General features: G+C 47.9%; 1 protein-coding gene across 2 annotated transcripts in view; it reads left to right on the top strand.

Annotated features, from left to right (window-relative positions):
* Positions 1-13,847, top strand: part of FAM184B (family with sequence similarity 184 member B) — a 165,437-nt gene that overhangs the window by 66,278 nt on the left and 85,312 nt on the right. For both annotated transcript variants that reach the window (XM_032333958.1, XM_032333960.1), the window contains exons 2-5: positions 2,588-3,340; positions 4,099-4,246; positions 5,444-5,583; positions 6,137-6,343. In XM_032333958.1, the coding sequence (XP_032189849.1) occupies positions 2,588-3,340; positions 4,099-4,246; positions 5,444-5,583; positions 6,137-6,343 (1,248 nt within the window). The remainder of the gene's footprint in view (positions 1-2,587; positions 3,341-4,098; positions 4,247-5,443; positions 5,584-6,136; positions 6,344-13,847) is intronic.

The raw sequence follows: 13,847 nt of genomic DNA, 5'->3' as shown, positions 1-13,847 counted from the left end.
TGGTTTCAGCACTCACTTACTCTAGACCCAATCTTAGATGCAAGCCAGGAGAAGCCATAGAAACCAAAGGTGGCCAAATCATGTGCAAGGATGATGAGAAAGAAGAGTTGTGGGGACAGCAGCTTTATTTCATAGGGGTGGGGGTCTTCCTGGGAGGGAGACCTTCCTTCCTTTGGTCTTCCTGGGAGGGAGGTCTTCCTTTCCTTATTCTTGCCATCAGAGAGTGTTAGATTCACAATTCTTAAGGCAGTGCTTACTCTCCCAAGAATTCACAAGATGTCAAGCCCATCTCATACCTTTACAACTACATCATTCAAGACAGAGCTCTGATTCCTTCTTCTTTCAGTCATCCATTTAAGAAATATTTTTAGAGTGTCCACTTTGAGCCGGGCACTGGGGATGAACAGTACTGAACAAAGAAGACCGAGCTCCCCTCTCATGGAGCCTTCATTTTAGGGAGGGAGACAGACAACCCATCAATAGTTGGATCGCATGTAGACCGTAAAAATAAGACTTTCGGCAGCATCATGGATATAAGGTTCCTCCTTCTCAAGTTGTGCAGTCTCAAGGTAAACTGCTATTAAATGCATCACGAATGTCAGCCCTAGTGGTGCCATTTGGCCTTCTTCAACAGCTGCTTCACAATTACACACACACACACACACACACACACACACAAAAGTTAAGGGTCTGTAAGTGTGAAGCTGTGTGGCGGGGACTTTTCGGAAGGATGTTTTTAACCTCAGCGCCCAAGGGAGCTGACGGGGACCGCTTGGCTCCGACTCTTGCTCAACTTCACCAGCCCAGCTCCTCTTCAGTCATCTTCAATGAGTTCAACATCCCATGTGGGGACCACACAGCTCCTTGATTTCTCAGTCTCTTGACCCCTTCTCATCCAGTGACCTTACCCTCTTCTCTACTTTCACCATACCCTGACCTTGTCAACACCAAAAACCTATTCCTGCCCTCTCCTTCCAGATTGTTGGCTTTAGGAAATACCTCTGCTGCCTTGTCCCTCTCTCCACAATCACCATGTAAAACCCCACCCCGAGATGACCTATCCCTCTTCTTTTTTTTCCCTGAACTCACTCAGCTAAACATGGCAAAAGAGAGTCCAGAGCAGAGAACTAACTGCAAATTCAAAGCCTTTAATGTTGCCTTGTATTTTACAGTTCCCTTCCCCCAAACTAGTTCACAACTTGTCCCTCCTCAAACCTCCCACACTTCCCACTTCCCTTCCAGCTCAGCACACTGTCCGTGAACAGCCTTCCCTCCATCCTCCCTGAGAGCATAGAAGCCACCTTCTCGCCTCTGCCAGGTGAGCTCTGCCAGTCTCCTGTCTTACGTTCTTTATGCCTCCGCCCAGCTTTTCCTTCCCTCCTGCACCTGTGGGGTGGGGGGTGGCATATGCAGATAGACTCTGGACTCTCCTCAAGCAAACAACAGAAACAACAAAACTATCCTGATTCTGTATGCCCTTCATCTTTAGCTCAGGCTTCCTCCTCTGAGCTCCAGAAATTTCTGTCTGCTCTGATGCCCCAGGAGACAAGTTTAATTTGTCTAGTACAGAATTCTTTATTTTCTTCCCCATGCCTGTCCTACCTGCAGCTCCCCCCCCCCCACCTTCCAGTAAACACCTACCTGTTGCTCAGGCTGGTTGCTCGGCCCCACCACACTCCCATCTTCCTGCATTCTCTTCTCTGGGGTAACAAAGTGTCCCTATTCTGGTTCCTGAAGTTATGGAGAAACAGTCTTACACCTTGGATACCTTTCTAGGTTGTCCAGTGTTGTTATCACAAAGGAGTGTTGTATTTTATCAGATGCTTTTCCTGTGTCTGTTGACACATCTTGCACTTTTGTCTTTTTATTCTGTTCGTATGGTATATTCCATGAACTGATTTTTAAAGATTTTATTTATTTATTTGACAGAGAGAAATCACAAGCAGATGGAGAGGCAGGCAGAGAGAGAGAGAGAGAGAGAGGGAAGCAGGCTCCCTGACGAGCAGAGAGCCCGATGCGGGACTCGATCCCAGGACCCTGAGATCATGACCTGAGCCGAAGGCAGCGGCCTAACCCACTGAGCCACCCAGGCGCCCCCCATGAACTGATTTTTAGATGTTTAATCAACTTCACATTCCAGGGGTAAATCCCACTTGATCATGGTATATAATCATTTTATATGTTGCAGAATTCTATTTTCTGATATTTTGTTGGGGTTTTTTTGGAGGCGTTGTTTGTTTTTTTGTTCCAAATTGTTCTTCCCACCCCGCCCCCCTAAACTGGAGTTATTAAGCCCTTTGCTGGATTCCCATGGCACTCCGGAGGCCCTCTAGGGATCTCTGCCACAGATCCCCTCTGTGGCCTTTATGTGTCCCTCACTTGACTTCTGCCATGCTCCTGTCCCACTTCCCTGCTTCCTCTCGGGTTTCTCTTGGGCAAACCACGTCCACACCCGTCCTCTTCTCAAATGCCGCTGGTGGGGACCCGCCCCAGGTATGGCCGCGGAGGAGGAGCAGCTCGGGTCACGTGGCCCCTCACAGTCCCTCCCACTCCTCACACTAACCGAGCTCTGGGGATTCTCCTGCAGGTGATTTACGCCCTCAACATGCGCCAGGATGAGGCGGAGGCCAGCATGGAGGCGCTGCGCGAGGCCCACCAGGAGGAACTGCAGAGTGCGGTGGCGGAGACCAAGGCCAGGCTCCTGCAGGAACAGGGCCGCGCGGAGGAGGAGGCCCTGCTCCAGCGCATCGAGGCCCTGGAGAGCGCGCTGGAACTGCAGAAGAGGCTGACGCAGGAGGCGCTGGCGCAGTCGGCCACGTGCAGGCTGGAGACCAAAGAAAGGGAGCTGAGGGTAGAGGCTGAGCACGCCGAGCGGGTCCTCAGCCTCTCCAAGGAGATGCTGGAGCTCAAGGCTGACTACGAGAAGAGGCTCAGGCACCTGACAAGCCACGAGGCGCCCCAGTGGGGCCGGCTTTCCCAGGAGGGCCCAGACCCCAAGGGAGAGCCCGGCCACGGCCACGAGATGCGGGAGGTCCTGCTGGAGGTAGAGCGGCTGCGCGTGGAAAACCAGCAGCTGAGCAAGGACTATGCCCGGAAGGCAGAGGAGCTGCAGGCCACCTACGAGCGGGACACCGAGGCCATCCGACAGGCCATGCAGCAGTCGGTGAGCGAGGCCCTGTGGCAGTGGCAGGAGAAGGAGACAGACCTCCGCAAGAACTTCCAGGTCCAGGAGTCGGCCCTGCAGGCCCAGGTCAGGAAGCTCGAAGGAGATCTGGAGCACAGAGGTCGCAAGATAAGTGACCTGAAGAAGTACGCCCAGAAGCTAAAGGAGAGGACACAGGTAAAGCAGGGTCTCTTGCTAGCTTTCCAATGGGATCATAAACACGGTCCCTAATTTTAATACCTACTCTGTGTGGGGCACTGTGCAAGGCACTTGACTCTCACCCAAGTGACTCTTATTTCCCTTGAGGTCAACGACATTCTGTCAGCAAATATTTATGGAATTTCTACTGTGTGCCAGACCCGGGGCAACAGGTAGGGGACACATGGCAAGCTGCACTGGGTCCCGGACCTCAGAGAGCTTCAACAGTTAAAGTTAACAGAGACGATCATTTTAGTCTAGAAATGGAGAAGCTTAAAGACTAATCTTGTTAGGCACACAGCTGGCGTAAGTTTCTTAACTGACGCCAGCCTCATTCTAAAGCCCTGCTCATTCCCTAACAATTTACCTGTCCTGAAATCCTGGGACTTGGCTTTCACGGCAAGCCAGACCGTTGACAAGATAGACCACGGACAAACCCCACACACTCATAGAGCCCCATCTCTGAAAGTTGCAGCCGCTACTATTCTTAGTAATCCTTGAGCACTTTTTCGGTCCCAGGCACTTTATCTCATTTAATCCTCACGACCGAAATGTTAAATAACGTGCCCAAAGGCACACAGCCCATCAGGATGCGTAGGGATTGGGTGAACATGAGCCCCTGAATTCCAAAGACAAGAGCGGCTGCTGTGCACTGACCCACCTTTCAGATCTGTGCACATTGTGCGTCTCCACTGCGAACTGTCCCCAGGGCAATGAGACCCTTTCTGTTTGTTTAGGACCTGGATGTGCAGCTCAAGGAGGCTCGGCAGGAGAACTCAGAGCTGAAAACCACTGCAAAAAAACTTGGGGAGAAGCTGGCTGTTGCCAAAGACAGACTGATGCTGCAGGAGTGTCACGTGACCCAGAAAAGCGGTGAGAGGCACTGTGAGAGCTTTTTGTTTGTTAGTGGTTTTTTTGTTTTTGTTTTTCTTAACAGAGAGAAGGGCCGCTGCCAGGTGGGCTGGTGCTGCTTGTACCCTGAGACTGTTGAGGGAGCAGAGCGAGGGTGGTGGGCTGCTTCATCTGACCCCTGGTGGGCAAGCTCAACCCAGGCAGGGTGCTCAACCCAGGCAGGGCACAGGTGAGCTGCCACAGTGTGGAGAGCTAAAAGGTATGGTGCAGCAGGACCCCTTGCCCCCCGAAATCTCTTCACCAGACCCACCGCATGCTTGAACGGCTCAGCACTGTCTTCTCCACGCTGAAGCAACAATTCATATTTTTCCCATCATTTCACAGTGATGTTACTGGGTCTCCCCAGTAGTACTGTGAGTGGGCGTGGTCAGTGTCTCCCATGATGCAGATGAAGAAATGAGCCTGAGGAAGGGTAGGTGGCTAGCTCAAGGCCATGGGTCATGATAGAACAAGTGTATCTGAGCAAATCTGACTCCAGAGTGCCTTCCTCTGAAGGAGGAGACTCCTTCATCAGCAAGTTCTTAAATACTACAGTGTGATCAGCTTGATCCTAGGAGATATAGAAAAGACACAAAACATGGGCTCTGCCCCAGGGAGCTTATGGGACAGTGACTTTATAGTCTGGAACACCGTTTGGTATCATGCGGTGGCCCAGGCACCAGGGGAGTGAAACATTCTGGAAAGAAGTCACTGTGGGCTGGAAAGATGTGGAGGAGGAGAGGTTTGAATTGGAACCAGAAGTGTGTGGAGGAGTTTGTGCAGTGTTTTCAAAAGTGGGGCAGAGATACCTCCTAAGAATATGCGAAGAAAACAATGAGCATTTCTAGTTATATTTATTTTTTGTTTTATCTTTTACATTTAAATCTTTCAAATGTATATATATGCAGGAACATGCTCAGTGGTTTTTTTCAACGTATGGAAAGCATGATCAAAACATTTTGACGATGATTAGTTTAATCAGCTAGAACAGGGCAACTGTTTGAACTCAAGATGCTGCTTGAGCAAAGACAACAATCACCACTTTGATTGTGCTTGAGAGCTAGAAGGCCATAGAGCAGCAAGTCCACTGGAGAGTGGGGGTAGAAGAGTTGAATAGCAGAATGGGTACCTGACTGCAGAAGACCTTGAACACAAGGGCATTTTAAATGATGTTGAAACATATACTTGCAGATGACATGAAGACGGAGCTAGTTTCAGAGAAGGAAGTCCTAGGAAAGGCGAATGACCTGGAAGGCTGCAGTCTCCATCCTCAGCAGGAGCCAGACTTCCCCAAGGAGTGTCCGTGCACCAAAGGAGGCCCAGAGGCACAGGTAGTGTCTGCCCCAGCCCTGGGAATGCAGAAGTCACAGGAAGCTTTGCTGGAATGAGCTTCGGGTAGAGGCCAGTTCCCAACTGTGACAGAGCCACTTGGCACCAGCAGGTCCCATGGTTTTAGGGGTGGACACGTGGGTGTGAAGTTCTAGCTAACTTCCTGCCATTTGAAATTAGGAGACTAAGAATATAGCAGAATTCTCCCCACTTCTTTCGCTGGTTCCTGGGAAACTAGAAACCTGCGTAGGACTTCCACCATCTGTTCCCCAGTCAAAACAAACAAAGAATTCTTTAGACACCGCTGGAGTGGGCTGGAATATCCAATCCCATGACCGTAGGTACATGTTTCCAAAGAGCTTTTTGCTGATGGTGGATAAAGCGAAGGCTGTTATGAATATCAGATCTATAATCCTATGAACTTTATGGCCCCTGCTGCTACGAGCAGTAAAACCGGTGTGTAAATGTTGTAAACTCTGTACCAAAGAGAAACGGTGATGCCCTGCTCTTCACCCCACGCTGGCAGGTTTACAAGGCCCTTTCTCTTGTTTATAGACCAAGAAAGAGGCAAGTATTGAGACGGAATATATGAAGCAACAATATGAAGAAGACCTTCGCAAAATCAAACATCAGACAGAAGAGGAGAAGAAACATCTCAAAGACCAGCTAGTGAAGCGACTAGAAGACTTAGTGAAGAAGCACACGCTAGAAATCAAGTCTGTTCGCTCGTCGGTGGAGGCCGAGAGGAGGAAGCTGCAGAAGGTGGGATCCCCTTCCATAAACTCTGTTCAGATTCTTTCTCCTCTCCTCTCCCTCCCTCTTTTTCTCTTGTATTTCTCCTTCCCTTCCTCAGACACTTACTGAGCTCCTGCTGTCTGCACATCTCAGTTATTTGTCTGACCAAGGGAATGGAGGGTCTTTGGAGGAGAAGGGGACACCCCAAAGGCTGGGAGCAGGTAGGGCCTAGAGTCATTGACATGAGGAAGAATTGTATCCTCTGAGCGCTGAACTGAGGGCATTCAAGTCTCCTCAGCAAAAACAGACAGACATTACATGAAGAAAGCTCTCTGGCCCTAGCCAAATGCCTGGATCCAAATCCGAGCACTGCCACCCTCCAGCGTGGGGAGCCCCATGAGGTACTGAGCACCGGCCCCTCAGAGGGAAAGCTGGCTTGACTGAGGTTCCTCATTTATAAAGCAGATGATGTTAATAGCACTTCCTGAAGTAGCTGTGAGGATTAAATGAGGGAATCCGTGTGAAAACACAAAGCATAGTGTGTGCCTGGGGCATAATAGGTAGATGCAGGTGATTAATCAGTGGCTTGCCAATGTGAAAGAAGATTCTTGCCCTCTGGGTCCTGTTCCAACTTCCCACCAAAGGGGGCAGCTTTCTGCTGAGAAGGAATGCAGAGCCTCGTCTCCACATGTCTGTTGGGAAAAGCAAGTAACATCTGTGGTGTTTTAGGGAAAGAACGGATTGTAAATCAGTAATATTATGAGCACAGCTTCTTTATCGTGCGAGAGCCTGCGTTATCAGCTTTGACTCTTTGCTGAAAGATGGTCATATAGATCTGAGGAATGCAGTGTTGTGCCCTGGTGAGGACCTGGTTATGGGTACTCCATAAATGGATGTGTTGGGTAAATAAATGAACTCATAAAAGACCCAAAATGGTTGTGGTCTACGAAGTTGTGATGCATCCACTAGCTGTATGACTTAACCTCTTCGAAACATGATTTCTAAAGTAAGGATACTTTGAGGGCTTGTTCTGTGGATTCCTTATGGTATTATATAAAAACTCTTAGTTCAATGCACAGCATGTGGTAAAAATTCGATAAACAGTGGCTATGATTAGTTACTGTGTGCATGGGGTAACATCATGTGTGTTAATATTGGTTAGTGCCTACTATACTTTTTTTTCCTAATTTTTAATTTTTGGGGTGTGCCCACTATAATTCGTAAAGCACTTTATTCTTAGGAACATATTGAATCTTCCAAACAGGATTACAAAATGGGTGTTCATATTTCATTTTTTAAAATTTTTAAAATATTTTATTTATTTATTTGAAAGAGCAAGAAAGCACACAGGAGCTGGGGGAGGCACAGAGGGAGAGGGAGAAGCAGACTCCCCACTGAGCTGGGAGTCATATGAGGGGTTCGATCCCAGGACCCCAGGATCCTGACTGGAACCAAAGGCAGTCGCTCAACCAACTGAGCCACCAGGCATCCCAACAGGTGTTTGTATTTTAGAGATAAGAAAACAGAGACTGAAAGATGTTATGTATCAACTCACACAGACAGGGAGTGCTGGGGTTAGCATAAAAACCTGATAGTCTGAGTCCAGAGCCCATGGTTCCCACCCCTGCGCTGGGCAGGAAGCAGCTGTGTACAAAGGATTTTCCTCCCTCCTCCCGTGAGCTGCGAGGGGTCACACAAATCCAATCCTCAGACAAACAGCTGAACACTCTTTCTATCCAGAGCCACAGTCAGTGGGAAGAACAGTGGCTCTCCCAAAGCGACAGGTTACCCTGGTAACCTATTAGCCAAGCCTGACTCTGACTGTAGAAATCTCATTGCGGCTTTAATCAAGGGGCATGAGTCCATATGGGAAATGAATCACATAGAAATAAATTGTGTTCCTCTCCTGGTTTGGGGTGGGAGTGTGTTTCCCCTGCCTTTTTTAAGGACCCTTTAGACCATTTACAGGGAATGTAATTATCACTAAGTCTGCCATCTTGCTGTTTTTGTTACATCTGTTCTCTTTTTACTTCTTTTTCTATTCTTCATTTATTGAATTTATTTCTTATATTTCCTTTTTTAATCTTCATTAATGACTTATTAGCCATTTTTCCTTTTTTGTCTCTGGGAGGGGTGCTCTTGTGGTTGCTGTAGGATTTACATGTGTCTTTAATTTATCTATTCTACACCAAATACTATTTTACATCCCGTGTATATATTACTTCACTGTACAAACCTTACAACAATACATCTCCATTTATCCCTCCCTGGCCTTTGTGTAGTTGCTGTCATATGTTTTACATCACACATGTTACAAACTCAACAGTGCATTGCTTTTCTATTTCTTTGAAAAGCCAGTTATTTTTTAGGGAAAAGTTTTAGATGAGAAAAGAAATTTTTCTTATATAATTTTTATTTTTATATTATAATCTTATAGTTATCCTTTCCCATTTCCCATTTCTACAGTCTTTGTTGTTTTGGCCTGAAGAATTTCCTTTCACATTTCTTGTGGTATAAGTCCACTTACAGCAAATTCTCTCTATTTTTATATATCTTAAAAATGTCTTTATTTTGCCTTTATTTTTGCTAGATGTAGAATACTAAGTTTACAGAGGTTTTTGTTTTTCTTTCAAAAGAAAAAGATGTCATTCAGCACTTTTGGGGTTGCATTTTCTTCTCACGAAAGCTTGGCAGCCCCTCTTATTCCCCCACATATAGTAAGTCTTTTGTTCTCTGACTGCTTTGAGTTTCTCTTTGTCACTGGTTTCCACACCTTGATTATGGTATGCTATGTATGATTTTTTTGTATATATGTTTTTCTGCTTGTGGTTCATTGAATGACCTGATCTGTGGATTTATAAACACGTTGTTTTTCCAGTTTGGAAATTTTAAGGCCATTTTCTCCTTGGACCTCTCCTCCTTCTGATATTGTCCTCCAAGTCCCTGAAGCTCTGGTCATTTATTTTTAGTCTTCTTGTCTCTCTGTGCTTCAGTTTGGAAAGTTTCTCTTCCTGTATCTTCAAGTTCATTCATCTTTTTTTCTTTTTGGGCATCCTGCAGTTTTTTAAGCCTATTTGGTTTATTTTTTCATCTCCGAAATTCCATTTGATCCTCCTTCATAATCTCCCCTTTTCTCCTCATTCTATTTTTTTTTCCTTTAAATTCTTGGGTATGTTTGTAATTGCTCTTTTAGCATCCTCATCAGGCATTTGTTTTTTTCCACCTATGGTTGAGTCTTCTCCTGGTTATGAGTCCCATTTTCCTGCTTCTTTGGATATATAGTAATGTTTTATTGGATGCTGGGCATTAAGAGTGTTAACTTTGAAAGACTGCATTTTGTTAGCACCCTTTCTTGAGTGCTGAATTTTGTTTGGGCCAGCAGGTAAATTACTTGTGAATCAGCTTCATCTTTGCCAGACTTATTCTTTTTATTGTTAAGAGATACCATTTTCTAGACTTTTTAAAAACTTAGGATGAGTTTAGAGTAGCGTTTGCTCTGGTACCACCTTAACTTTACTACTGAAGTGTGAGACTTCGTGGGGTCTAATGCCAAATGTACTGACTAATACTGGTGTTACTATGATTGCTGATGGTGACTCTAAGTGAAATTTTTTAGTTCCTACTCATTGACTCTTGCTGCTGTACCACCAACTTTATTATAAATACATTCCAAATAGTAATGTTTCTTCTCAAAACAGGTTAACATATTTTTCTTTAAAAACATGGAGTTCAGGCGATGACGTAAGGTTGGCCACAGTGAGAACCACCTGGTGATTGGCCACATGAGCAAGACCAAGCAGAGAGCCCCCTGGTGATTGGCTGGGGTGCAGTGATATGCTTAGGAGGCATTGGATGAGTGGTGGCTGTTAGAAAAGTCCAGTACCCAGCAGCTATGACTGGGGTACTCTCCAGGGTTCTCCGTTCCTGCTAATGGCAGCTTCTCTCCGACTGGTCTTGCCCCATTCTCTCGCCCACACCTTTCAGTCCACTTCATGTACGCTTCTCCTTTTCTGCCCCTCTGATGTCCCATGAGTCCTTATACCAGCACTCAGCAGGGCTGGTCAGCCACCCAGTTACTCAGTCCCATTTGGCAGAAAGGTATGGGGCTCTGGGAATCACAGTTCAATAGACCCTCACCCAGTCGGGCAGAGCCCCTCTAGTCCTCTGGAATCATAACCTGACTCAGCACAGGGAAGTCAGTGGCATGTCCTGAGGGTCCCCTGGGCATTCTCCTGAGCTGGAGCCTTGTGTCCAGGGTCAGCACAGGAGAAACTAGTCCTCTAGACACATGGCGTGGTGGGAGCACACCAATCCCACAGAGCAGAGTGAGACACTCTCCCAGAAATATAGCTAGTGGGGACATCTCTGAACCAACTCAGCATGGAGCCAACAAGTCCCCAGGATGCTAGGCTGACCAAGAGACACCCTCCTGGAAGCCCTCCAAAGCAACAGCACAGGACAGTTGAGACTTCTGGCTGGGCCAACCAAGAGCCCTTTGACCAGGAGTCCACTGACCCAGATCATCACTAGACAGCAAAGTCCCCTAGACATCCAGACGATGGGGACTTCTCCAAACCAGCTTAGCTAGGATTAACAAGTCCACAAGACAGTGGGCCCACTAGGCCCCATTCTGCTCCCAGCTCACCAGAGGGTAAGCAAGTTGCCTAAACAGTGTGCCCATCAGGAGTCTTCCAACTGGCAGCCCTCAACCCAGCAGAATACAGGGCAATTAAGTCTGCTTAGACACCAGGTTAACCAGGAGCCCAGTGACCTAGCTCAACACAAGATGAATTAAACCCCCAGATATCCAGTCAACTACAAGTTTTCTGACTCACATCAGTACAAGGTGAACCACTACTCCAGACCCTGGGCCAATGGGGAGTTCCCTGAACCAAGTTAGCACAGGGCTATCGAGTCCCCCAGACACTGGATCCACCAGGAGCCCACCAACCCAGTTTATCACAGGGCCTACTAATCCCCTGGACCCTTGGCTGATGACCATCCCTTTGATGAGGGTGAGCCCAGGGCCACCAAGACCCCTGAATACCTGGTCAATGGGGAATTCTCCAAACTAACTCAGCATAGATCTAACCAGTCCCCAGGACAGTGTGCTCATTGGGTACTCTGATACCAAAAGCCTTCTGACCCAGCTCACCATGGCACAAAAATGTTGCCTGGATACTGGGATAACTGGGAGCTCTCCAGCTCAGCAGAGCACAGGGCAATCAAGTCTTCCATCTGGGCAAACCAGGAGTCCTTCAACCAGGAGCCAACTGACCCTGATCAGCCACAAGACAATCAAGTCCCCTGGACCTTCCACCAATGAGGAATTCTCTGAACCAACTAAGCAAGGCAATGGACTCCCCCCGACACTGGGCTCACCAGGAGCCCACCAACCCAGTTCTGGCAGAGCAAACTAATCCCCTGGATACTGGCTGATAACAAGCACTTTGACCCATATCAGCTCAAGGCAAGCCAGTCCTCTGGAACCCTGGCCAGTGGGGAATTCTCTAAACCAACTCAGCATAGGACTAATGAGTCCCCAGGACAGTGATCCTACTGGGTATCCTTATACCAAAAGCCTTCTGACTCAGCTCAGCATGGTGCAAAAAAGTTGCCCAGACACTGGGCCAACCGGGAGCCCTCCACCTCAGCATTGCACAGGGAAATTGAATCTTCCACCCAGGCCAGCTAGGAGCCTTCTGACCAGGACCCACTGACCCAGATCAGCACTAGGCAACTAAGTCCCTTGGACCTCTGGCTAATGGAGTATTCTCTGAAACAATTCAACATAGGGTTAAGGAGTCCCCTCAGGACAGTGGGCACCCTGGGTACCTTTGTACTACAAGTTCTCTGATCCAGCTCAACATAGGATAAACAAGTTGTCTGGACACTAGACCAACTAGGAGCTCTCCAGCTCGGAGCCCTCAACCCAGCAAAGCACAGGCCAACCAGACAACTGAATCCACTATATATACTAGGCCAACCAGGAGCCCTAACACTGCTCATCATAGGATGAACTCATCCCAGGACATCCAGCTGACCACAAGCTTTCTGACCCAGATCAGCACAAGGCAAACAAGTCCCCCAGACCCTTCATTAGGGGTGAATTCTCTGAACCAACTTAGCACAGGGCTATGGAGTCGCCCAGACGCTGGGTCCACCGGGATTCCACTGACCCCAATTCAGCACAGAGCAAACTAATTCCCTGAACACTTCTCTGATGGGAAATTCTCTGAATCAACTTAGTACAGGGCAAAGAGTCCCCTAGACAGCAGACGGAGTGCTCTTAGACCAAGAGTACTCTGATCCCACATAGAATGGGGCAAATGAATTCCCCAGATATCTGATGGACTAGGAGCCCTCTAGCCAGTAGTCATCCCACCCAGCTCAGCACAGGGCAAACGAGTTCCCCAGACACACTGCAGACCAGAAGCTTTCTTACCAGTAAGCAAAGGGCAAATGAGTCCCCTGGCCACCCAGACACCTGCAAGCCCACTGAAAGAGTTCAGCATAGAGCAAGGTGAGTCTCCCAGACACCACCATTTGGGAGCCTTCCAGCTGCAAGCCCTATAACTTGGCTTAGTTCAGGGCAATGAGCTCCCATATATCCAAATGACTGGGAGACCTTTGACCTAGCTCAACACAGAATAAATGAGGGCCAGGGACACCCAGGCAATTCTCCAACCCCACTCAGCACTGGATAAGCAAGTCCCTTGGACAATCAACTGAACGCAAATCCTCTGATCAGGAACCCTCCAACCCAGCTCACCACAGGGCAAAAGAGTCCCCTGGATATCTGACCAACTGGGAGCCCTGCCACTCCAGCTCAGCAAGAGATGAATGAGTCTACGAGGCACTCAACAGGCCAGGAATTCTACCCAGCTCAGCAGAGGGCCAAAGATTCCCTTGGATGCCTAGCTGACCAAGGGCTTAGCACAGGGAAAATGAGTCCCCGGGACATCTGTCTTCCAGGGGAAGAGCCAGGACAGAGGCTATCTGTGAAGGTAGCAGTTCCTCCCCCTGTTAGAGGCTGGCTTCCAAATGTCACTGAGTTGTGGCTGAATGCCGAGACCTGACCAGTGCTTGGAACCACTCAGACTGCAGTCCCCATGTTAGGTCACTGTGTAGAGATACTGGTGAGCCATGGCCCTAAGCCCTCTGGCCTGGAACCAACTCCACCCTGGTGTCCTGGTGGCACATCATTTGAGGGACCTTCATCTTTTGAGAAGTTCTCTTTGGAAGGAGCGAAAGACACCATGCCTTAAATGAGAGAGAAAGTGAAAAGAGCTGCCCCTGGAAATGAAACACATCAGTAAATCTTTGACAGCATTCAACAGAAAGTCTGAATTTATGAAAGAAGCTTTTAATACAAGGAGGGAAAGGAATAAATCTCCCTTTCAGAAAGTGTCTGAGCTAAAATATCTGATTTTAACGTGTGAAGAAGAAAACCAAAGATTGAGAAATCTTTTCTATCACTGGGTGTCACAAGAATTAAAGAACACCTTGCCTGAGAGCCAGGCCTCCCTGG

The sequence above is a fragment of the Mustela erminea genome, chromosome 2 (genome assembly GCF_009829155.1).
Source record: "Mustela erminea isolate mMusErm1 chromosome 2, mMusErm1.Pri, whole genome shotgun sequence".
Taxonomy (NCBI): domain Eukaryota; kingdom Metazoa; phylum Chordata; class Mammalia; order Carnivora; family Mustelidae; genus Mustela; species Mustela erminea.
Note: the sequence above shows the minus strand (reverse complement) of the source record. Positions and strands in the feature narration are given on the sequence as shown.